Below are 24578 nucleotides of genomic sequence, written 5' to 3' on the forward strand. Positions count from 1 at the left end.
ACCCGTTTGTTTTCAAACTGAACCCAAACTTGGCGGAAACATTGCTGGGACTTTCTTTGATGAAGTCAAAATCGAATACCAAACAGACCCACCCTTCCTCATTGTTTACAGCGCATTGAGCAAGGTCACCGCCAGAATCTTTTGGGAAACACCAAATAATTACATTGATTTGTCAAGGATATCTAGTAACAAGGATGCCATATGATCTGCTTATCCTGATATGTATGGTTAATCGGGCACAGATGTGAATGAAATAGCCGTCAATTACAAGTTCCATAATTACTAAAACAGAAGAAGAAGGGTTAACTTGTGGATAACTTTAGCGACAGCTCTCGCTCTCAACATAAGCCTTCATTATGTTGACTCTTGGGCTAAAAACTGCTTCTGCCTGCTAATGAGTCGCGTTGTTCTACTTGCGGAAGCCACAGTAACAGTTAACACTCGCACTTCCCCGACAACAACACATATATATATAGACGCATAGTCATATGAAAACTACCTGCCCTCCACACACACACACACGCACACACACACACATACAGAGACAATCCGTTGGATTTAGCTCACGCCCAACCTTGACACTAGAAACTGCGCCGCTTGCCCGGTAGTTCCAGCCCCAGTTTGTGCTCCATATGTTGATCGTTAAACCCGTTTACGACCAGATCAAATATTTGCATTCATAAAGGGAAAATTTAATTAGCAACAACAATACCAATACCTCTATCTGTCTCAATTTAATTAGTTGAGAAATTAAACATAACTATCCACGAAAAAAAAAAAAACAATTTTTAAATATATGTAAACAAATAGAGCAACTGAAAACAAACAAACAAACAAAAACATACGACAGCAACAAAGAAAAACTTTTTGTTTTTCTTTGGATGATTAATAAATCTCTCGCCCCGCCCACTCACACAAAAACACACACATACAGGCACACGCACACTCTCACGTCTTAGAGCAATTGCAACATCCAAATACTTGCATTATGCACCATGGTGGCACATACGGCAAAATACTCTTGCCATTAGAATAGAGCTTAGTTGTTCAAAAATAAACTACTTGCCACATTCTTTCCAAAAAGTTCATCCATGGCCCAGGGCCCCGTTCTCTATTTATAATGAGGTGCAAAATAAATAGGCAATAGACGAAGAGTTAAGAACGATAGAGAGAGAGAGATAGAGACAGATTCTATATACTCAGGAGAAACCACAATTAGGCGAGAAATAGAAATAGAAAGTTCATTGCAACAAAAAAAGAAATGAGAACCAAAATTTTTAATAACTTTCAATTAACTATAATGACAATTCATTGCAATTGCAATAGTCAATTCGATTCGATAATTAATTAGTATTTGCATAAGTGCTTTGATTATAAACAAACTGCATATTATGAGTGAATATTGTTTACTTGTACTCGGGCATCACACAAGACAAGAGACTGACGTTAAAAACCATAGAAATTATCCCGATCTTGACCCAAGTTAAATATAACCAACAAAATGTTTCTGTTCAGATCTATTTTCCAAGTTATAACCTTTGACGGTGCACCTGCATGGTCAAATACATATGTATGCCAAGGTGAGTCAGAATAAAATGTTGAAATTCAAATAGCTTCTTCCCTAGAATTACTCAACGATTCATATGAATTGTCTAGCCAATATTTAAAGATTCCTTGTCTTCCTATCCTTATATGAATGATCTGGCCACAAATATTGAAAGTCTTTACGGGACTTCTCCTTTCAAATACTTTCTCCCCAAAACCAGAAGTCATGTCTGCAATTATCACATGTTTTTCCTAAATACATTCATTCATTATTTGCCCAAAAAGATTTAAACTACAAGTTATAATTCTAATTAAATATTCAGGTATGCCTAACAGATATACATAGGTATTATAGAGAGCATTTTTAATCTCATCTCATGCAGAATATATTGTATATCTTACATATTGTATAAATTTCCAAGCAATTCTTTCTTTTAAACACACTGACAATGAGCTGCCTTTTGTTGAAAAGTTTAAGAATTATCTAATCGCGGAAAATTGGATTACTTCAACATTCGACATATATATTCTATTAGAAGAAACCTGATAACTATCTCCGATTTCGGTACATTTGTTGTTCAAGTGTCTATAATTCAATTTGTAATGCTTTTACTGCCGACTGAGTCACTTTGCTGGGGGTGCCTCAGACAGGATTTTACAATGGCCGAATGACGTAATGCGATTTGTGATTTGAAGAGGTGCCTTTTAGTCATTTTCATACCTATATAAATGTCGGAGATGTATACAATGTACATATATATATTTATAGAATATCTTTGCTCCTGCACTTGCATTAGTCATCATCATCGTCGTGGTGTCCAGAGCAGATATGGAATCCGGAAAAACCAAAGAGCCGAGCTAACATTGGCCGTCGAAGTCGAGGTTTTGTATACCCTTAACCATTTCCCTACCTACAGGTGTCAAGGCGAATAAATAGTCTACACACATAAGCCAAGTACTGCGGCTCATGACTTGGTTTGAGACTTACTAAAGTCATCCAGTTTTCTAGTTTTTGGGGAAACATAATGAAATTAAACTCACTTTCTATGAGTTTACTTTTGAATGTACATATGATCATTTTAACAGATCTTAATTTGCGACCGATTGGTCCTACACATATAACTGAATCCTAGATATCGAGAAGCCTACAAACTTTAGCACTGTCGCTTTAAAGGTCTAAGAGGACATGGAAGTTATCTTCTTGGGCATTGCACATGTCTGACCTAATTAATATGTATACCCCTTTTGCAAGGGTATAACAATAATATGAATTAAAATGGCCAGCAAAATTCTCAGACAGATGGAATTGTTTTGTGGTTGGTGGTTGGCCAATTGCCAAATGTAACAACAGACGCCCAAAATTGTCTTAGTAATCGTCGAATATACATACACACATACATATGTATACACTATAGTATTTGATCACCGGGGGGTAATGAATTTGAGTCATTAATGTGAAAGTCAGAAGAACGAAAATTCAACTTCTTTTGTTTCGGGTTAGATGAAATACTTAAATTTTGTTTCTTTCATTGCATTCATTTGGGAAATTCAATTGGAAAAGATGGCAAATAAAGGAAGAACTGGCAAATGAAAGCCAAAAAACTTTCACCTGATGTTGAGCTCCAGAGAAAAAAAGGAAATCAAACAAAGCCAGCTAAAACTCACCCTCCCAAAAGGAAAATATGAGAAGAAGGAGGGGGTGATAGAGAGAGAGCGACCCAGTGAGTGAGGAAAAACCCTACGCAACATGTTCCATGTTTAGCTCTGCCAAGGGGTGGGTGGGCGTTTGGGTTTGTGTATCTATGTGTGTGTGCGTGTGAGTGTGTGTGTGTGTGTGTGTGTGTGTGTGTGTGGGAGGTAAATGGTTGATGGAAACTGGAGCAGCCACAACACAAAAATGAGACAAAAGGAAAATGAAAGAAAATAAAGGGAAACATAAAAATGTTCAATTGTTGAGAAGGGAGATTGGGATTGGGATTGGTATGCAAGTGCTGGGCTAGGCCAATAGGCAATATCAAGAACGCGACAATGCACAGAATAGAGCGAAGATTGGGGTCGGACATGGGCAACCAGTTGGTGCCAAGGGCGGACGGTGCTAACTAACTTCTGGGCTCTCTGGCTTTTTTACTAGAAACCATTGATAATGCGGCGTATGCGCGATGAATGTGACCAGCTGATGATTATGACTATAATAATGAACTGAAACACTGACACACTGAACGAATTTCCCTCCCTGCCCCAACACACACACACACACACATACACACACACACAAAGAAAGACATCCTTTTGATGTGAGTGTGAGTTTTTTATGTTTGTGTATCTTATGGATACACAATTTATGTTAGGACAATTACTCACAAATGTTTGTACACAATTTTCATTTTCCTTTATGATTTCATATCAACTTACCCCAAAAAAAGTAAGGATAAACTTTTCTGCCTCTCCTTTTGTTTGTTGATTTTATTTATTTTTTGTTTATACTTTTCTTTTATTTTTTTTTTTTTTCGCTAATTTGTTTTGAGCAAAAATGATTGGGCACGTTCGACTCTATTTTGTTTTTGTTTATAACAATGTCTATTTGGGGGGCGGGGAGCTGAGGAGGTAATGGGGGGAATCAGATATACACAAAGACAATATTATCTAGATATAGAAAATGATCTATGTTTTTCCGTTTATATTTCGCGCGCCTCGTTGCGACAACTCGACAGCTCGAGAGCCGAAAAGCGTATATACAACAAAATAATTCGTGAGGCCTCCTCACAACGCGAAGAGGAGAGCGCCAAAACCGAAAGCAGACGAAAGCTGAACAACAACGACGACAGCCACTACGAAAGGGAAAACCAAAATGAAAAACACACACCAGCACCAGCCTCTTCCCATGCTAGAGTTGCCAACATTTTGAACATATGAAAACCAATAAGATATCTTTCGATTCCTGACCAGCAACCCGAATAGGCCTACAACTAAGTCCCCATTTGGGGAATGTCGAAACTGTGTATTAACATGGATTTAATTGATGAAATTCACAATAGTTTCCAACTGGGAGTATATGGCCAGCATCTGGCAACATTTTGTGAACATGCGCAAAGCCAAATGAGAGAGTGGGAGAGAGAGCCCGATGGAGGAATATTTTGCCGAACTACAGGTCGTATGAGCAATATTCGAACTAACCAAAAAGGCGCAACATTTTTGAGCGTGTGATAACACACAAGCACAGCAAATACTTTCCCTTTCAAAATGGAGAGTTGTGTGTGCTTCTATGCTTGTGTGTGAGTGAGTGAGAGAGAGAGAGAGAAAGGGAGAGCAACAGTGCGTGGGCATTCTAGGCCTCTGGCCCTAGACAACTGAGCGTTGCATTGAGTGTGGTAGGAAATTTATTGCTGTTATCATGCATAGGGAAGAGCAAAACAAAAATATCGGGCAATGGCAACCAGCGGAAACTAGGTCAAACTCCCAGCTGAAAGTCTTTGTCTGGAATTACCAATTGCTAATAAACGGATTTATAACAAATTTACAATTTCTTTTCAAATTTCAAATTCAAATCGAATAATTGGATGTTTATTTTCAGATGCTGGCGTCTATAAGCAATTAAGGCAATATGTATGTACATATGTATGTATGTATGTATGTATGTTCCTTTAAATTGTGCATGTGTATGTACATACACCTATACATATGTATGTATGTATGTACATACATTCCCGGACAAGCGATTTGCGCTAATTTGTGTATTTATGTATAAAAGAATTTCAAAATTGTGATTCAAGAAATTTAGGGCAATTCTCGAACGAAATTATATTTCAAACTTGCAAAGATTTGAGAAAATTCTTCAAAATGGTAATTTTTCATTGAATCGACTACATAAAACTTTAGTTTAAAAATCATTCAAAAATCATTATGTTTGATTGTTGGATACTTTTTACTAAATGCATATTAATAAATCTAAAATCAATTATTTAAAGTTTGTCGTAGACATTTCGTTCCGAAGAAAAACAACCTTTGGAAGCAACTATGTATTTAGGATAAGGATATGGAAATGGGTGAGGCGATGCAATGGCTTCTTTGAGTTTCTTAGAGTCATCTTTTATTGACAAACTTTCAACTTTAGTCAAGAATGAGGTTATTTATTGAAGCAAAACGCCTTCTGGAGAACTATATTTACATATTGGCAAATGCAATCCCTAATCAATGCTAGCAGCTTAATTGTCACCGCCGTTTCCATCATGTTAATATACTTCAATCATATTTACATACATGGGGCCTCATTTACTTCACATTTCCAACTTGCAAATGCCTTTACGTAAAATAAGTCTTAAATAATTTAATACAAAGGGTCCAGGGTACAAAAAGTCTGATTTAGAACCCATCGAAGAGGATCTATAAAGAATGTTATCTTGCTTTTCAAATTTCGGAATCAACTATCCAATTCAAGATTAAATGCATTATTATTCCCAATGGGATTGGTAGGCATTAAGCACACGTCTTCCATTAAAATGACAGCCTCGTTAATATATTTCCTAGATTGCAGAATTCTTGTTACTTGTGATGTAAAGCATTTACGACCAAATTATCATTACATTGCTTTTACGATCATTTGGTAAGAATTTGAGTTAGAAATATAACAACCAAAGAGATGTTTTTAAGAGCAATTGCAATTGTTGCCAAAATGAATCAAAGACGAATTAAAAACAAATCCGATAAGATCCGATCCGACAAGAGCCTGGCAAACGCACTATTAGGGCTAATCGATGGAGACCTGGACGAAAAGGCAAAGAAATGTTAAGGACTACCAAAAGGTTGAGACTCACTAATATATTCAACATTTGCCTGTTAGACAAACTAAAGAGTTTTTTTTTTAAATAAAACAAATTCCCCGTCGAATCAGAAAATTTTAATAGAAATGGGCTAAAAACTAAACATCACAAAAACAGGTTCTTCGATTGTTAACATTTTTTGTATTTAGATAAAATTGTCCTTTTTTAAATTGAAACGCCTTAGGAGATATGATTTTTTTTGTGAGGAACTCAGGTTGCTTAAACTTGCGGCAAATATATAGCCCGTAATTCTGAACAATGGATAATCGATGCAGAATGAGCACGTTCAGAATTTAATGATTTTTATAACCATTATTTTTAATCTAACGCCGGCTTCTACTCTAAATTTCAAGGAGGCCGAAAACTTTTTGAACATGGAAAAAACACATTTTCACTTCAATTTGTTCTTTATTATCTAATAATTCTTAATTCTAAACAAAAAAAAAAAAGGACCTTATTCTAACAACTCTTTCTTTCCTTCCTTTGGCTATTTGAGTTTCGCTTTTATATACATTTGCCCAATTTCGTCCAGATCGAGTGACTATATTCGATATGTCTTCCACGGCAACGATCTTTATAGCCATGGCTTTCTCAACCAATTGTCATCAATTAATCTTCAATATCGGGCGAATGTATCGTATAGCGCCTGAAGTAAGAATCGGCCGTGCTCCAGAAAACGTTTAGGCGTTCGTTTATTAAGTTTGTTCAAAGTCGTTTCAATCGAATGACTTTAGCGTTAATTTAGACAACATATGAGTTTGTTGGTTTTATCCTCTTTCCTCCAAGACTTTGCCATTATTTTTGTTTCCACAATATTTTTGCGTGCGATGCCTGCCAAACAAATGGCTTAGATCATTTTCTTCTAACATGGTTTGAGCCATATTTACTACATTTAAGTGTCTATATTAAATACTATGCTTATTTTAAATAATATGACATTCATTTATCATATTTGTCTTATGTCAAACATGCGAATTCGTATGCCTTTGGCTAGGTTTTTATGTTTAAATTTTATAAAAAGATTTAGGCTGATCTGTTCATTGTCGCATAATAAAGAAAACATTTTGTTCTTTGTGAAAAAATAAATGTACATTTAATTTTTTTAATGTGTGGGTGAATCGTTTAGATTTTCTTGGATGTTACTCTTTTTTATTATTATTATAATATTTTGATCCGTTTTTTTTCTCCCTCCCTTTCTTTTTATGGAGACAATTCATTCAAATTTGACAAATTCCTTTTGGGTACATTTTGATTACATAACGAAGTAACGCTTCCGATAGACATAATGACTACATATTCATACATATATAAACCTTTATATATATATATATATTATGTGTATGTGTGTGAGTGTTTGTAGAGTTTTTTGTTTAAGGTCTGTTTGATGTATCATTGAGTTTTGTTGGATTACCAAAAAAATTTACTTCAGCTTTGTGAATTTTCCTTTTTGATTCACTAAATCCAGATGGGATTCTCTCTGTCTGTGTGTGTGTGTGCGCGTGCGCGCCCTTAGGTGTTTGTGTATGGGTGTGGGTGTATGTGTGTGTGGGGTGAACGACGGGGCAGTGTTGGGATCATTCTCTAGATTGGCCATTCAGCCGCTTGATGGCGATTTTAGCTACACCTTTTGTGCACTCCGCTGAACCGCCCATAAGGACTAGAAAGAGGCCGTTGTGGGCCACTGAGCTCCACAAGCGTTCGATGTGTTTGTCCAGTTTGGCCGCATTGCGCTCAGCGCTCTCGAGAAGAAAGTCCTCCTCGGCGACCTGTATATTGGCAATGGTCAGAGCATTGTCTAGGGCAATTTCATTTACTTTTTGTATAGCTTCCTTTGATGAGGACACTTCGTGGACATAGACCGAGCGACTGGTGTCGTTGGGAACGGTCTCTTTTGCTTGTTGAATCACTTGCTTAAGGCGTGGACGTAGATCGCCCACTGTGACAATTGCCGTGCGTTTATCCCTCTTGGCCACATGGGCAAACAGATTGTTGTTAATGGAGTCGCCGCTGCTTGCACTGGCCAGTTCCTGCATGCGCTTGTGGTTCATGAGAATCTCATCGCCGAATTCGATGCAATTAGCCAGTTTCATTTTAACCAGTTTAAGAGTGGCGAGCGAATCCTCAATAGAGTCATGGCCTTCTTCTTTCTCCTGGATCTTCTCCTTAAGGAACGTCTGGGCCAGGTGCTTGAGCTTGCTCTTACGGCGTCTCACACCGGAGATATTAAAGCACACGCTCGTGTCGATCACATAGGGATGCATCATCCGCATGGCATTAAGATCAGAGTTAAGTGATTGCCCCACCAAAATGGCGTCAGGTGGCAGCAGTTCACTTACCTCCTCTTGGACTTCCTTTAGAGATTTGGTGACCTTTCTCATAATGTCCTCTGTGATGCCTGAATATTGGGTAAGATAATCCGTAATACGATTCTTTGGGCGAACCAGAGTTTCATAGACAGTGCGATATTCCTCATCCACTATGGAGATGCGGGTCAATTCGTTAACTCCCGCCACTGTGCGACACATCTCACAATCCACTCCATACATTGGGCTCTTATCTGTGACTGGGGCATATAATTTCTTAGTGAACACATAGGACCTGAAGCGGGTATGCAGTTCGCCTTGCAATGGAATGGGATAACCCTCGTCGACCATTTGAAGGGCTGAAAGCAGCAGTTTGGTCCGTGGAAATTTGTCATCGGGATGAAGATCATTGCGTGTCCCATTTTCCTTGTCCTTGCCTCCCAATACTTTTTCGATGGGAAATATGGTCTTTACAAACAATGTGGGGTCCTTGTTTAGCTCCACAGCCGATTCCAAAGAGCCATGTTCATCAATCAGCTTCTTGGCCTGGACATTGGTCAGGGGAATCTGAAAGTAAAATAACAAAACGAATTGATTAAAATTTCATTTGAATCGAAAGGGGAACAAAGTTTTGTAGTGACCTGAGCTATCTCATCGATAATACTGCCCTCATCCTGCGGTGGTAGAAGCATCTCCAGTTTAGTATCGAAAATTCGATTTGTAGCCTCAAAATGACTTTCATTGGACAAATAGTGATAAAGCGAGAGTCCATCTAGTATGACCACTACACTGTGGGATAGACTGAGCCATTTTTCCACTGAGCACCAGCGATCTGGACGGCAAGGGCTCTTCTGGCCAATCAAAGCACACATCAACAGATGCTGAATGTCAGTGAGGAAGATGGGCGTCCGGGCATGCTGTGGTGTCTCTAGCGAAGCACGCTGGCCCATTTCACGCAGTCGCAAACCGGGCACATCGTCCAGTTCACGTTTGCGACGGCGCAGCTGAGCTGACAAGGATTTGTATTGCTCTTGGGTCAGACTGTCAAGGACATTGGGTATGGTGCAAGAATCTCCACCAGCTTCGTGATTTTCCATGGTCTTCCGACTTCTCTTAATATCCGGCTCATTGAGGGAATCCATGTCCTCTCCTTTGCCATTTCCGTCGCCACGCTCTTCATCTGTTGGGATGGTCAAGTGATTTCTGGGCTTGGGCTTGCGCTTGCTGTTGTTTACTATTATGAATCCTGAATCGTCATGGTCGTCGGTCATTGTTGAAATGGGCTCTGCCACTTCACGGTGTTTGTCTTCTTCCGCCTCGTGTGTACGGTCCCGATCTCGGTCTTTTAGCTGCATCAGATTAGCAAGGGCAGCCAACTTCTTCTTTTTCTTTTCTGTACGCTCCTGCTGTTTGGACGACAGCTGCTCTTTCATTCTGTTGCGCCTAATATTTAAGCTGCAAGAAAGCGGCAAGATATATTAACCCTTAACTCAGCAATGATAATTTTATACAATTTTCTCCACGTTAAATTCCAAAACAAACACATGTGTTCTAAAGCTACACAAAACTGACCGATTATGCGATATGGCAACGCGCTCACTAAAAAAGCAAACGCCCTCTGGCAAGCAATGAAACGACCACGTTGCGTTAACGGGCTCATTTTGAGTCAATACTCCTCAATTTTCTTTGGCGCCAATTATTTAAAATACATTATCCCAAAATATTTATGAAAATTTTAAATGTGTCATTATAGCGTTAGTTAATTATCCTAAGCTCATTTTTTTTTTAGTAATCGAAGGTCTGGCAACATTTGTTGCAAAGTTTGTTGCTGCTATTGAGCTCTCGCTCTGTTGAACTGTATTTTCGCAAGTGCGAGTGAGATCGGTGATTAAGCAGCCGAAAAACCGTTAGAACAGTCCGCGTGCTATCTTAAAACTTGATTAGAAAAAGAAGTTAAGGCGTCATTTGCCAAATAATTGAATATTTAAACATTATTCAAAAATTTTGCGCACAACATGTATACAGCCGTAAAACCGCTATCCAAGTACTTGCAATTCAAGTCAGTACACATATACGATGGCGTCTTTACCCTTCATTCGAAGTGCACCGTGGCCTTTCTCCTGGCATGCACTTTTCTGCTGTCATCGAAACAGTATTTCGGTGAGCCGATCCAATGTGTGAGCGACTTCAGTAACATGGACTTTGTGCACTCTTACTGCTGGACTCTGGGCACCTACATAATGAACTACGAGAAGCCCCTGCTACAACTGAGTGGCCATATAGTTGAGAAGAATTATAGGGAAACGATCAACCGATCCTTGGAGATGAATCTGTTGTACATAGCGGAGAACACCACACCGCTGTTGAACGTACCCAAGGAGAGAAAATATTTACGCTACTATCAATGGGTAGTTCTGGTCCTGCTGCTCGAGTCTTTTGTCTTCTATTTGCCTGCGTTTCTATGGAAGACCTGGGAGGGCGGCCGATTGAAGCATCTCTGTCTGGACTTTCACAGCAATGTGGGCAAACAGTCTGAGGATCAGATGAGTAAGCTGGTTCACTACTTTACTTCCAACTACAAGGAGACACATTTTCGTTACTTTTCCTTCTACATATTTTGCGAGATTCTGAATTTTATCATTGGAGTGAGTGTTGTAAAAAAAAGAATGAATGTGTCTCGAATCCGAAATCTAATAAAATATTCCCTTTTCTAGGTGGTGAACATGCTGTTGCTTAACATATTCTTAGATGGCTTCTGGTCTCAATATGTGGAGGCACTTAAGGCTATTCCCTCGTATAACTGGAACGAATGGACCCGTATGACCTCGCGCGTTTTCCCCAAAATAGCCAAATGTGAGGTGATCCGTTTTGGTGCCAGTGGATCGCCCAATGTCTATGACAATCTCTGCCTGCTGCCACTTAACATTCTGAATGAAAAGATCTTCGCCTTCCTCTGGCTTTGGTTTATGCTGATGACTCTTTTGGCTGGCCTAAAGCTGCTCTATCGCGTGGTTATCCTATTCCATCGTGGCCTACGTTTTCAGTTGGTCCATGCCAAGGCCCGCAACATGTCCAAATCGGAATTGGAGAGCGCCTTAAGCAATTTCAGTTATGGCGACTGGTTCGTCCTAATGCGCGTGAGTAATAACATTAGTCCGGAGATTTTCCAAAAACTACTCAATCAGCTTAATGCCTCTCGCCACGGCAAATTAGATAAAGTCTAAAGAAAAATCCAACCGAATAAGATTGGCAAGGTAATTTTCGATTTACCTTAAACATTATCAAATTACATTATCAAATATTTTTCCTCTTCGAAATGGATATATGAAAACTATCCAACTGACACTTAACTACATATAATTTCTAACTATTTTGTACTTCTTAATGCACTATATAAGCAACAAAAAACTAAAATTATGAATAAAGTGTACCTTTTCATTTTCGTATGACTTCAATAAATGTGTGTAAAGCATTTTCCTATTATTCGCCAATCTCGTAAATCATTCAAAAACATTCCTATTTGAAGAAATCTTCTGCTCGAAAACATTTTCCCTTATCATAACCTTATCATTATTAAAAAAGGATGTGTCAATGCAGGCGTCGTCTGCAGTCAATATATAGGTATACATACATACATATATGATTACTATATAGTAGCTTCTATTGGCACGATTTTAAAATCGCCTTAACAATTTGATTGAGTGATGTTTAAGCGTTTTCTTTGACCTACCTTTGAAATCTTCCAACGTTCCTGAACATTTGGTTCGATTTGGTCCACGTGTCGCTGCCGCTGCTTGATAGTTGAGGATAAAGTTGACGATATTGGCGATGCCTTCTCAAAGGGGCTTGTGGGGTGTGTGGGGGTACTCACCGTTCGTCACGATTCTTATCTGATTGCACGACAGTTACGCACATGCCGTTACCGCTGGCTTCTGCCCGTTGGTGGGGGGGCGGCCGCTGCTGGCGAGGTTGCCGGTAATAGCTATGCCGGTGCTGGAGGTGGTGGGCCTGCGGCACACACTTTCCTGGCTTAAGCATCAATTTTTTGTGACTGGATTCTCTGTGTGGGAGAATCATTGTATTAGCCGAATCCGACTGCGTCTTCGCGTTTCGCGGTTACTCACAATTATGTCTGATAGTAAAATTTTGATTATAAAAGTAAACAAGAGTTTTTGACAATTTCTTTTAGTGATTATTCATTTATATAGATTTTTGGTTGTTATAAATAAATATAATGAAGACGATTTTATATATATTCTCGCAATTTGTTACTTTTTTTGTATTTTATATATATTTTTTGTTATTTTACTTTTGTTTACTTTTCTCCATTTACTTAGTTGAAGGGCCTTTTTTATTCTTCTTTAAAATGTTAAACTTAAAAAATACTTTTCTTGGAACTATTCTGAGGTTGGGGTGTACGGAATTTGTATAAAATGAAGTGATCAATAGATTATTGTTAACAAACACTCTAGTCGAAGGTTGCTGAAGTTTTATATTTTGCCGATTATTTTGACTCTAGTCAACACCTTTTCCACACGCACACAAACACACGCCTACTGTACATATGGAGATATATATATTTTTTTATTTAGGTTTTTTCACTTTGTTTTTTTGTGTAATTTTGGCCATAAGTGGGTGTTGGTTGTTGTTGTTGAACGGTTCATTGGTTCGTTGTCTCTGCAAAATTGCCCCTTCAACTTGCACTTTTCATTGCGCTGACCTCGCGAAAATTTCATTAACCAAAAAACTGTTAAATCAAAAAAGAAGGAAAAGAAGCACTGAAAGTGGGTCGACTTCGTCGCTGATCCATTTTCCGGAAGGCTTCATAAGCGCAGCGAGCAACCGTCGATGGATTCAGTTGCCATTTGCCAGTTAACCTTAGTGGAGTGCGCGGAAGATATATAAATACATAATTGTCGTTTCGGTTGTTCCTGGTCCGCAGATCATAAACTCTTCTACTATAATAATATATTCTCGTTTGGATGGTAACCATGAAAAGATAGACAAAGTGTTCAAAAGACCTATTCAAGTGAAGCAATCAAGTGGAATTAGAAAACATAAATTGGAACTTATCAAAACTAATAATAATCAATGACTATTTAAATATTCATCCCAAAATGAGAGTCTCTATGGAGGGTAGGTTTGATTGCAAGTGATTTTAAATAATATTTCACTGCGATTTGCTTAGAATTAAAATCGCAACCAAAAATTTAGTTCGACTTTTATCAGCATTTCTCTAAAAAATTATTGCGAAATTGCTGATCAGCCAAGAACTTGCTGACCAAAATAAAACAAGAAAACGAAAAGAAGTAAAACACGACAAACACAGAGAGCCGCCTCATTTTGGCCATGCGAAGTCTGTATACTCTTGTGTTAGTTTTTCCTACTATTCCGAATCGTAAAACAACGAACCTGCCACTGAGAATGGCACACAGATGATTTTACGGATGCTTTATAATACAATTATAATTGTATTATAAAGCATCCGTATAATCATCTGTCTTTGTCTTCATCAGATTTTAGAATCTAATAATTATTAGATTTGAATCAAAGCTTATAAGTTATAACTTATTTTCATCCTTGATAAAGACAAAGTTTGGTGAAGAGAGCAACAAACCATTAACCGTAATAAGTTTCACTCGACCTGCAACATTTTCCAAAAGTCAAACGATCTACGTGCTATCCATTTTTTAATTTATAATCTAATTTTTCCGATTAACCAATGCCCAATGTCTAATTTAGGGCTTAGCATCAAAACTAATCTGAAAAAAGAAACGGCTAAAGTTACATAATCGGCTTAAGAAACGGCTAAAGTTGCATCATCCGCTAAAGAAAAGGCTAAAGTTACATCATATTCCGCTAAAGAAACGGCTAAAGTTACATCATCCGCTAAAGAATCACTATCATTATATTCAAATCGCATAATTACAAATGATTAACAAATGTTTTGATGTGATGTATGTACATACATAGATACCTGATTCGACTGCATATTGAATATTGCTTGCAAATAACAGAAGTTATATGGAGAATACCTGAGTATAACATGACGAGTATGTACCTACATTTACCCAGTTCACACATCAGCAGAAAACTGATGAATGTTAGACCCAAGTCACTCCCAATTTGAAGGCAATAACCTAGCCCTAATAAAGTAATCGCTTACTCGAATTTCTGAACGTATGCTTAGGGTCTTTCACTTAGCCTGGTTAATTCATTGAATTGATTAAGTTTTTTTTTGTTAGGCGCGAAACTTCAAACGATATTTGATTGACCCCAATGAATTTGATATAATTTGATTTCTGTAGAATTGGAACACACTTATTTGCTGCGGAATCCACGTAGATGCTGGACTCTGCTGCACTGTAAAAGGATATTCGCCATATCGGTTTTACTATTCATAATCCTTTTGTTCTCCTTGATCTATCATGGCATTGTAATCGAGCGAATGGGTGAGAGTAATTGAAATATATGACGACAATTGTGAAATACATTAGGGACTTTCTTTCGATAGAACAAGACCGGGAAATTCAGAGCCTGAATAGAAAGCACGAGGAACTTAAACAACCCATTGACGAGGATGTCGATCTAGATGGTAATTTAATAGTCAGTCCCCAGACAATTCACTTTAAGATACACAAGGATGATAAAGCGGACCTGGACAAGAGACTGAAACATTTGCGCTTTAAGTTTCGTTTGGATAAGAAACATCGAACTCGCCGCGATTACGGTCTCCATCCGATCAGCTCGATTGATCCCCTTCGGGTGGAGGAGAACATGCAGCAGCTGTATGCCAAGCTTAGAAGCAAGCGAGCGAGGGAGGCTCTGAGCCAGCTGGAAAGTGAGTACACTAAATGCAAGAAGCGGACACCCGACAAATGCATGTCTGCCTTCATCAAGATGTACAACATGGCTAAGGAAATGACAGAGAAAATAGAGAAAATGAAGGCCATTATGAGGGAGCATCAGCCACATATTGAATCCCATAGTCAGGAGGTCGAGTCGCAAGAGACGGTTACCCAGGAAACGAGATTAGTAACCCCCATCCCAAACACACCATCACCATCTCCATCAGCACCTAAGAAAACCAGCAAAGAGGAGCAGGAAGCCCAAGCCGTCAGCACACAGAAACCAATTCGCACCAAAATCAAGCCAGAGAGAATCAGTTGGATTATTGACGGACATGGGGATGATGAGGAACAAGCACACTATATGGAGAATACTCAAAAGAGTGTAACTATCCCGACCAGCACCATGGGCAGCACTAGCACTAGTACATCCACCTCTACCTCGACCACCTCCACATCTACCACCACGTACATCACCACCAAGCATTTACCAGACAGCACAACATCCACTTTTGAAAGCTTAGAACCTGAATCTTCTACAGACTCAATTACCTGGATCTTGGATCGCTTTGAAAAGCCCCAGCAGATATTTAAGACTTCTACAGTAGAACCCAAGCAGAGAACTACAAGGGAGTTGGTGTCCAGCTCAATACCAAATCAAGAGGAGACCGCTACATCAGCACACCCAGAGCCAAACCCAGACCCAAGTAACCGCAAGCTGCAGTTCGACTGGATCCTTGATGGCGATGAAGTTGCAGAGCCGGTGACCGCTACTTCAACCCTTTCACAGCCACCGCTGCCAGCTACGGTGAGCTCCACAACAGAGGCCATCAATCATACGGCTTATCCCACCATGCCAAAGCTGATGAAGATCAGTTGGATTATTGATAGCGACGCCAGCAGCAGTGAAGTTGCCACTACCACCATCAAATCCCATCCCTTGGACAATCCCAGCAGCATGGAAAACATGCTGGAGAGTTTCGAGCGTAATGAGCAGAAGAAACCCATCATTAAGAGCCTCGACGGAAATAAAACCGCTGGAAAAGAAGATGACTCGGATCTAACGCATTGGCTGCACCAGTTTGAAGAGCAAGCCCGGCCGCCTCCCCAAGATGAGTTGATGGACACATTTGGCACTGAGTTGCCTAATGCAACGTCTTTGGGTCCTAAACTAAATCCAGCCAGTGGGAGTCTATTAAATGGTGAGCTACTATCTATCGTTTTGTTTGTCAACTAACGAACCTAATTTGGTTTCATTTTCTTACTTCTGTTCCTGACAGCTGCGGATGCACAGCTTCTCTATCTCTGCGAGCGCATGTCCCAGAAGAGAAGAAACAAATTGCCCAACGTGTTGGAACAGGATCAGTTGGATCAAGGTGGCGGTGAGACTATTACAGCATCGCCCAGTATCCAATTTACAAGTCGTGGTCCAGGCGGCGGTGGATTTCCCGTCTCCGGCGAGACCATGAAAGCCTCTGCCCAGTTCATGTTCAATCCGAACTTCGGTATGCCCAGTCCCTTTATACCTGTCTGCTTCTACATGACTCCGGCCAATTTCCGCATGTCCATGTGGCCCCCATATGCCATGGGCGGCATGCCAGCTGCCGGTAACTTTGGTGGCTCCTCAAATGCAGGCGGCATATTCTTTGTGCCCCAACAGCAACAGCAATTTGCTCCATCGGCTGGTTTCTTCGGTGGGGTCAGTGGAGGAGGCGTCGGATCCGGAGCAGGAGGCCAAGGGGGTGCAAATATATTCTCGAAGAACGCTTCTCCGCAGCAGAAGCAGCAGCCGGTCTACTGCGCCTACATGCAAAATCAGTCGGGCCAACAAGCCAATCAGAATATCCATCAACGTCCGGCTCAAAGCACTTTCTCCAATGCCAATTTTAAGATGCGACATTCCAATCAGACGGCGGGATCTGGTCAGCATGGCATGGGTCAGATTGTCTATGCCAGTTATGCAGGCGGAGTACCTCAATTGGAGGCTCAGCTGGAGCACTTCAAGTGCCGGGATCCTGGCCAAGTGGCCTGCTTTGCGGGCCAGCAAAATAAGGACCAGGAGGAATGTATAGACTCTAAACGCTGGTGCGACAATGTTGTCGACTGCTCCGACGGCAGCGACGAGTCTTCGTGCACCTGTGCCAACCGCTTGGACGAAGAGCGTCTGTGCGATGGCTATGCCGATTGTCCCATGGGTGAGGATGAACTCGGCTGCTTTGGCTGCGAGCCCTTGGCGTACTCCTGTTACGAAAACGCCGCCGAGTTTGAGAAACACAATCGGTCCACTCTGTCCATGTGCTACAGTCGCCGGGAGAGATGCGATGGATTCCTCAATTGTTTCAATAAACGTGACGAGATGCAGTGCAGCATGTTAGTAACCAACGTCGATCATCATATGGTAGGTGCCATTGTATAGCCCATCACGATTTCCGTCTAATCCTCTCAGTCCTTTCAGTCACATGCCGTTTCCGCTGCGGAGGGTTTCCTATATCACAATTATCGGGGCGATTGGTATCCAGTGTGCAACAATGGTGACAAATGGGCGGCGGCGGCGTGCGAATCGGAATTTCACCTGGGCGAGTTAATGGCCCCCAAGGTGACCTTTAAGCCGCAGACTTTGCCTGGGCCCTTCATCGAACCGTCTCTGCAGGCTGGCATACACTTTGCCCAGGCTTGCCACGGGCGAAACAGCGAGGAATCTCTTGTCGATCAAGTGGCATATGTCACGTGTTCACCCCTGAAATGCGGTCTAGCTCAGATCTCCAAGCACACAAAGAAGTCGAAACGCCTGGTGGCATCGGATGATGGACGCATTGTGGGTGGCAGTTATACCGAACCGCTTCAATGGCCCTTTGTGGTGGCCATTTATAGAGATGGCAAGTTCCATTGTGGCGGAACCATCTTCTCAGAGCGTTGGGTATGCTACTTTTCCTCACACGAAGAATAGATTTGATTGATAAGCCATTTCATTCGCAGATAATCAGTGCCGCCCATTGCGTCATCAATTATCAGAAATATTTTTACGAGGTGAGGGCTGGTCTATTGCGGCGCTCGAGCTATGCCCCGTCTACCCAGATCCAGCAAGTCTCCCATGTGATTGTCCATCAGGAGTACGAGAGAAGAAGCATGCGCAACGATCTCAGCCTGCTACGATTGGCTGGAGCTTTGCAATATAACCGTTGGGTCAAACCGATTTGTCTGCCCGACGAGGGCAGGACCACATCTGGCGATGATTGGATTTGGGGACCTGAGGAGCACGTCCTTTGCACTGTTGTGGGCTGGGGGGCCATCCGCGAAAAGGGTCCAAGCAGTGAGTACAGAATAAAAGTACCCTGAATTGCGTTAAATTCTCATTTCTCTGCTTCGTAGGTGATCCACTGCGTCAGGTAATTGTGCCTATTCGAAAACGTTGCACTGATCCCGAAGATCAAGCCTCAGAAAGTATTTGTGCCGGCGATCCCAGTGGAGGGCGTGACGCCTGCCAGGGTGATTCCGGTGGGCCGCTCTTTTGTCGCAGCGTCAGTAATCCAGAAGAGTTCTACCTTGCCGGTGTGGTCAGCCATGGCAATGGATGTGCCCGTCCCAAAGAGTTCGGGGTCTACACCCGAGTTGCCCTCTATCTGGACTGGTTGAATTTAGCGACTAGTCATCCGCGTCTGCTGCCAGCAAGGCAGCCCCTTCAATCGTGTCCCGGATTCATGTGCGTTTGGGGTGGTGAGAGATGCATAGCCAAGAGGCAACGCTGTGACAGACAAGCGGACTGCCTTGGCGGTGAAGACGAAGTGGGATGTACTTATAATTTTATACCCGATATGGTGGTGGGCTGCAGCAAAATGAATGCATCTTGCCATATCGAGAGCGATTATCATCCATTGGAGGAGCAGCAGCCATTTGCAAAAAAGCAACGTCAAGAAACTTCAGTAGAAGAACCCTTGAAAGCCGAACTTAGTGAGGAGAATGATGATGGAGAAGAGCCAACTACCACTTTCCCTTCTTTCAATGAAACAACCACAGACGCCTTTGCCCCAAATGACTTGAGCACACCTCCTACCTTAGCGTTATTTTCGCTATCTTCGGCATTTCCCACATCGACAGAAGATTTCAGGAAACTTACAGATTTGGTCTCGCAAATAATGGAGGAGAGCTCAACGACTCATCAATTGATGGACTCAAAGGATGCAGTTACAAGTGCTTGGACCACAGATGCTCCTACAATCACAGTGACAACTACGACACTAACAACCGAAGCAGGAGCAACTATTCACCCAACAACAATTCAAGCATCAACAATTCAACCAACCACCATTCAACCAACAACCATTCAACCAACCACCATTGCAGCATCAACCATTTCATCAACTATTCAATCCTCTACCATTCAGCCAATACATTTTCCACCAACAACAACCATTCAATCAACAACTGTGATAACAACGGACAGTCCTTCACATGAAACAAAAATTTCAAGTGGTAGCAATGAAGTTACAACCGATTCCCCCAAATCATCTGATTCAACAGGAACCTCAACACAAGACTGGTCAACAACGACTGCCTCTGCAGTAACATCAACAATAACAGAAAGAGCAACACCCGCCCCTACCCCCAAGACTGAGACCAGCCCCAGCACCACCACAAGCACCACCACAAGCACCACCACAAGCACAACCACAAGCACCAGTACCCACAAGCCAACGACTACACCTACACAAACTCATCCGGTCACATTCAAGTCTGAAATCCCCAATAAATTTGTGTGTAAAAAGTAAGTTGATTCTCCAATCCCATGCAAATTGTTTATAATTTGTTAAGGACTCATTGGTTTAGAGCTCAGGAGCTTCCAGTATATGTAGACTAGTTGCTAGAGACAACTTAAGTAAATACTTCCCTCTCACCGTCACCAGCCAAGGGCCAACTCGGTCTAATGCTGAATAGCTTGGCCATTTGCAGTCCGATTTAGGCTGAATGGTATAATCAGGGGAACATTTATAATTCTTTAGTTTTCTAAGTAATTCATTCTCATTAAACAAAAGTCGACTACAAAACATTTAAACTATTGTATTTATGTATTGATAGAAAGTTATTGGTTTGCTGTGTATCAAAATTTACATATTTATTTGATTTATTTTTTCTAACACAACTCTTCGAAGGATGGCACAAATCGTGGAGCTAAAGCATCGCTGCGATCGCAAAGTGGACTGTGAAGATGGCACCGATGAGCTAGATTGTACATGCAGCGATTATTTGAAGGGTAAGATGAGTGTGCTTATCTGTGATGGGAAAGCGGATTGTGAGGATCTAACCGATGAACAGGATTGTGGTAAGAAAAGCAAGGATTATGAGAGACTCCCTTTCTAATATCTCTCCCTCAAGGCTGCAAAGGAAATGAGTTTCGTTGTCCCTTGTCCAAGAGCTGCCTGCCAATGGCCAAGCGTTGTGATGGCATTATCGATTGCCCTTTTAAGGAGGATGAAAGCGACTGCTGTAAGCTATAATTAAACGGAATCTCAATGGAAACATAAAGGCTGCTTTCCCTTATATTTGCTTTGCAGTTGCTCTGACCAATGGCCATGATGTTCACTTTAATACACACCAGCAGCCCAAATTCAGCAATGTTGGAATCTTCTCGAAAAATGCTCATGGCGTGTGGCGTGTGGTCTGTGTTCACGAGACGGGCTTCCATGAGCACCAGGCGAACACGGCGGACGCTGTGTGCGCCCTGCTGGGTTTTAAGGGTGCCCACTTCTACAATAGCACAGAGTTTGTTAGCCAACAAGAGATGCATGCCATCACTCCGGAGCTGGCAAAGAAGACGCGGTTGAATAGCCACTTGCATGCCCTGGTAAGGGATAATGTTCAGTTCACCAGCAGTGAAATGGTCATGCCGGAGCATGGATATCCCACGCTGGCAAGGAAGGAAAAGGATCGCCTACTGCCAAACAAATGTCTCGGAATTTATGTGGAGTGCAATCCGCTTTCGAATAGGACGGAGCCGATTAAAACCTTCTCAGCTGGCCAGCCAGTGGTCAAGCAGACGACCCTGCAAGATGAGGCACCGCCATTGCTTGTGCCTGTTATTGAGACGCACAACAAACCGAATGTTCATTTGAAACCCAATGTTGTGCCAGCCCAGGTGGTCAATAAGAAGGATGAGATTTACGATCGTTTAGATAAGTTAATTAAGAATAAAAAGAACAAGACTCTACTGGTCCAGGAGGAACTGCATGAAGCCATCGAAGAGCTGCATTGGCCCTGGCTAGCGGATGTCTATGCCAATGGGGAACTCTGGTGCTTAGGCGTGCTCCTCGACCGACACTGGCTAGTGGTTCATGAAAGTTGCCTCTCAGGCATAAGGTAAGTCTGGACCCCTCTTATAGAAAAAGCACTCTTAGACTTCTAATACTTTCCAGTTTCGAAACGCACTACATAAGCGTTTTATTGGGCGGAGGCAAGACCAAACGTTCTCTTCATCGGAGCAACGACGAGCAAATTCGTAGGATCGATTGCTTTGAGAATGTGCCCCATTCAGATGTCTTGCTCTTCCACTTAGAGCAACCTGCCAGATTCACCCACCATGTTCTGCCCACTTTCCTGCCAGATAGGTGAGTAATTATAACTCAAATCTGGAATTTTCACACAATTTTTTCCTTTGGCAGTTTGGATGAAAATAATAATGAAGCCGACAGAGATTGCATTAGTGTGCTTCACGATGACTTCAGTGGACGGATCAAGACGGTGGGCATTGTCCAAGTAACGAACGATTCCAGTTGCCAAGCCTCGTGCTATCAGCTGCAGGAGAAACAGCCACCTTTCCTTCTGATGAGAATGCTTAATGTGAGCTCCGAGGATATGGCATCAATATCCGAGGAAGTGGAACTAATAAATGGCGTGGAGCCTCCTGCGCAGCCGGTCCTGACCAAGTTCACGAGTTGCCAACAGTTTGGTCTGAAGAACATAAGCATGACCGATCACAGTCCCCTCGATCAAGGAGTGTTGGTTTGTAGAGATACGCACTCGGGCTGGTTTCCCACAGCCCTCTTCAGCTACAATAATACGAATTGTCAGAGCTTCAAGGCGCCGTTTGAAATAAGGACTCTGGAAAACGCATATAGATCGTTGCAAGATGTTATAGGTAAGTATTCGCTTTAGATTGGGTCAAATGATATATCGTCTAGCTTTGTCACAGATAAACCCACCTGTGACAATTTTAAAGCTGCCCCAGTATGCTCCACTCATCGCTGTCCTTTGGGTCTGTGCCTGCCGGAATCGGCCATTTGCAATGATCGTAGTGATTGCCATGATGGCAGCGATGAGGAGCCCACCAAATGTCAGCGGCTTACCCAGCGTTGTGGCCCCGGCGAGATGAAATGCCGTTCGACCTACAAATGTGTCGACAAGAACAAGTTCTGCGACCATGTACCCGACTGCGAGGATATGACAGATGAGCCCACCATTTGCAGCTGCTTTACCTACCTACAGTGAGCACCCTTGCACTTAATGGGTTCGATTTGTGTTTGTCTAACTTTCGATTTATAGGGCTACAGATCCCTCGAAAATATGCGATGGCAAACGGAATTGCTGGGACAAAAGCGATGAGAGTTCAGTCCTCTGTAATTGTACCTCGGAGCACTTTAGATGCAGTTCGTAAGTTAAGATCCTGCTAATCATGGTTAGCTCACTAAATGACTTTCATCAACAGTTCCCCTGACGACTGTATACCACGCGACTTTGTATGCGACAAGGAACCGGATTGTCCCAACGGGGAAGATGAACGCTATTGCTTCGGCATCGAGCATCCCATGCATCAGCAAAAGATGGATTTCTGGAGTGAAGGCCTGCAGCAGCACCAATTGTATGTATTATGGCTCAATTTATGGCATCATTCGATCACTGTCGACTTCCTACACACAGCCAGCAGGAAACAACTCCTAAATACGGACAGGTAATTGAACAGACCTATGGCATTTGGCATACCAAATGTTTTCCAAAGAGCTCCCCACCCAAGAACGAAGAAGTTCGTGAGATTTGCAAGAAGCTTGGCTACAATCCGTACCGCCAGCCCAGCTATCGTCTGATCGACGACAGCACCAATGAGGCCGTCTATACCTACGAGATGGCTCCCGATCAGCGGGGCAGAAGCTTCAGCAACGAGACCTTAGTGGGCAAATATCGCCAGTCTACCAAGGCTGTCATTATGAGTAAATTTTCACCATTACAATTGAATGAGCGTCTTACGCTCTTCCTTAAGCCTAGCAGACCCATAGCTGAGTTGGTCAAATGGAATGCCACCGATTCGATAAGTTGCTTTAGATTGGAAATAAGATGTGCTTAAGATATTTCCCCATCTTCAAAATATTTCTCGCTATTGCCTTTTGTACGTTTTAGTAGCAAATAAATGCGAGATGCGATTCTAACTGAAGTTTCATGCTAAAACTATTTACTCTTCTTTGGACCAATTGTCAACCGACAAAAACTTCTTAAAAGTTTTCTTCAGTGTCTTAATCCAAGTGACTAAAATTTTGCCATTGTCCATCTCACACAAGTTTGATATTTTAGATCTCCCGCTAATTCAGAACTAACAATAAGTAAATTACTATATTCTAAAATCATTCAACTATCTGACTAGCCGATTAGCTGTCCATCTGACTGTCTGGTCGTACAAACTCTTAGATATTATATTTGTACTATAACAGATAGAGCCGAATACTTGAAGACTTGTAGACTTTACCATCTCGCAGAAACGAAACTAGTCCTTAATTATCGCTTTACGTTAATCAAAGTAACTCGGTGAAGTTCTTGGGTATCCTTCGTGAATGGCATACCGAAGTCGTAACGTCTACTTGATTACTTCATTTGGGATGTCTCGAACTCTTTTTCTGATCTGGTTATTGTGGGAGTAGTACAAAACTGATTGAAAAGGGTTTAACAAAGATAGATATAGTGGATACTATTCCTAGTATATATGTTACAGTGGATAAGGAAAGAAAGGTTTTTCGGAAAGATCTTGGTTTATATTCATACAAGATCCAAATATCGGGAACGTATTGAAACATTTTCCCAAAGTTTAC

At 41.6% G+C, this 24578-nt stretch overlaps 3 protein-coding genes across 5 annotated transcripts; 2 read left to right on the forward strand and 1 right to left on the reverse strand.

The window, feature by feature from the left end:
* Positions 1 to 6750: 6750 nt before the first annotated feature.
* Positions 6751 to 13088, reverse strand: Rexo5 (RNA exonuclease 5). 3 transcript variants are annotated; one of them, XM_068285785.1, is made up of 5 exons: positions 12790 to 13088; positions 12537 to 12725; positions 12396 to 12455; positions 9307 to 10120; positions 6751 to 9232 (listed from the first exon to the last, which is right to left on the reverse strand). In XM_068285785.1, the coding sequence occupies exons 2-5, from the start codon at positions 12701 to 12703 to the stop codon at positions 7937 to 7939; spliced, it is 2337 nt and encodes a 778-aa protein (XP_068141886.1). In that variant the 5' UTR covers positions 12704 to 12725; positions 12790 to 13088; the 3' UTR covers positions 6751 to 7936. The 3 variants fall into 3 exon arrangements, with proteins under 3 accessions (XP_068141886.1, XP_068141885.1, XP_068141888.1); XM_068285784.1 differs by having other exon boundaries at positions 12396 to 12458; XM_068285787.1 differs by lacking the exons at positions 12396 to 12455; positions 12537 to 12725; positions 12790 to 13088 and adding an exon at positions 10177 to 10251.
* Positions 10537 to 12148, forward strand: zpg (zero population growth). Its single transcript, XM_068285788.1, has 2 exons — positions 10537 to 11310; positions 11380 to 12148. Exons 1-2 carry the CDS (start codon positions 10681 to 10683, stop codon positions 11887 to 11889), a joined length of 1140 nt encoding a protein of 379 aa, XP_068141889.1. The 5' UTR covers positions 10537 to 10680; the 3' UTR covers positions 11890 to 12148.
* Positions 13089 to 13535: 447 nt separating the features above from the next.
* On the forward strand, positions 13536 to 23929 carry ndl (serine protease nudel). Its single transcript, XM_068285753.1, has 16 exons — positions 13536 to 13801; positions 14974 to 15117; positions 15180 to 16715; positions 16794 to 17911; positions 17969 to 18430; positions 18490 to 18823; positions 18883 to 20275; positions 20661 to 20830; positions 20884 to 20994; positions 21063 to 21864; positions 21921 to 22112; positions 22167 to 22642; positions 22697 to 22988; positions 23047 to 23154; positions 23210 to 23362; positions 23422 to 23929. Exons 1-16 carry the CDS (start codon positions 13783 to 13785, stop codon positions 23840 to 23842), a joined length of 7731 nt encoding a protein of 2576 aa, XP_068141854.1. The 5' UTR covers positions 13536 to 13782; the 3' UTR covers positions 23843 to 23929.
* Positions 23930 to 24578: the final 649 nt, after the last annotated feature.

The sequence above is a fragment of the Drosophila tropicalis genome, unplaced genomic scaffold (genome assembly GCF_018151085.1).
Source record: "Drosophila tropicalis isolate 14030-0801.00 unplaced genomic scaffold, ASM1815108v1 contig_443, whole genome shotgun sequence".
Lineage (NCBI taxonomy): Eukaryota > Metazoa > Arthropoda > Insecta > Diptera > Drosophilidae > Drosophila > Drosophila tropicalis.

Excerpts from the sequence above, each read along its gene's own strand:
- zpg (XM_068285788.1), top strand. The coding sequence starts at position 10,681 with ATGTATACAGCCGTAAAACCGCTATCCAAGTACTTGCAATTCAAGTCA. Across the intron at positions 11,311-11,379 it reads TTCTGAATTTTATCATTGGA|GTGGTGAACATGCTGTTGCT; the intron begins GTGAGTGTTGTA and ends TCCCTTTTCTAG.
- Rexo5 (XM_068285784.1), bottom strand. The coding sequence starts at position 12,703 with ATGCTTAAGCCAGGAAAGTGTGTGCCGCAGGCCCACCACCTCCAGCAC. Across the intron at positions 12,459-12,536 it reads GATAAGAATCGTGACGAACG|CAGCGGCAGCGACACGTGGA; the intron begins GTGAGTACCCCC and ends TCAACTATCAAG. Across the intron at positions 9,233-9,306 it reads TTATCGATGAGATAGCTCAG|ATTCCCCTGACCAATGTCCA; the intron begins GTCACTACAAAA and ends TTTTACTTTCAG.
- ndl (XM_068285753.1), top strand. Across the intron at positions 23,155-23,209 it reads GAGCACTTTAGATGCAGTTC|TTCCCCTGACGACTGTATAC; the intron begins GTAAGTTAAGAT and ends TTTCATCAACAG. Across the intron at positions 23,363-23,421 it reads GGCCTGCAGCAGCACCAATT|CCAGCAGGAAACAACTCCTA; the intron begins GTATGTATTATG and ends TCCTACACACAG.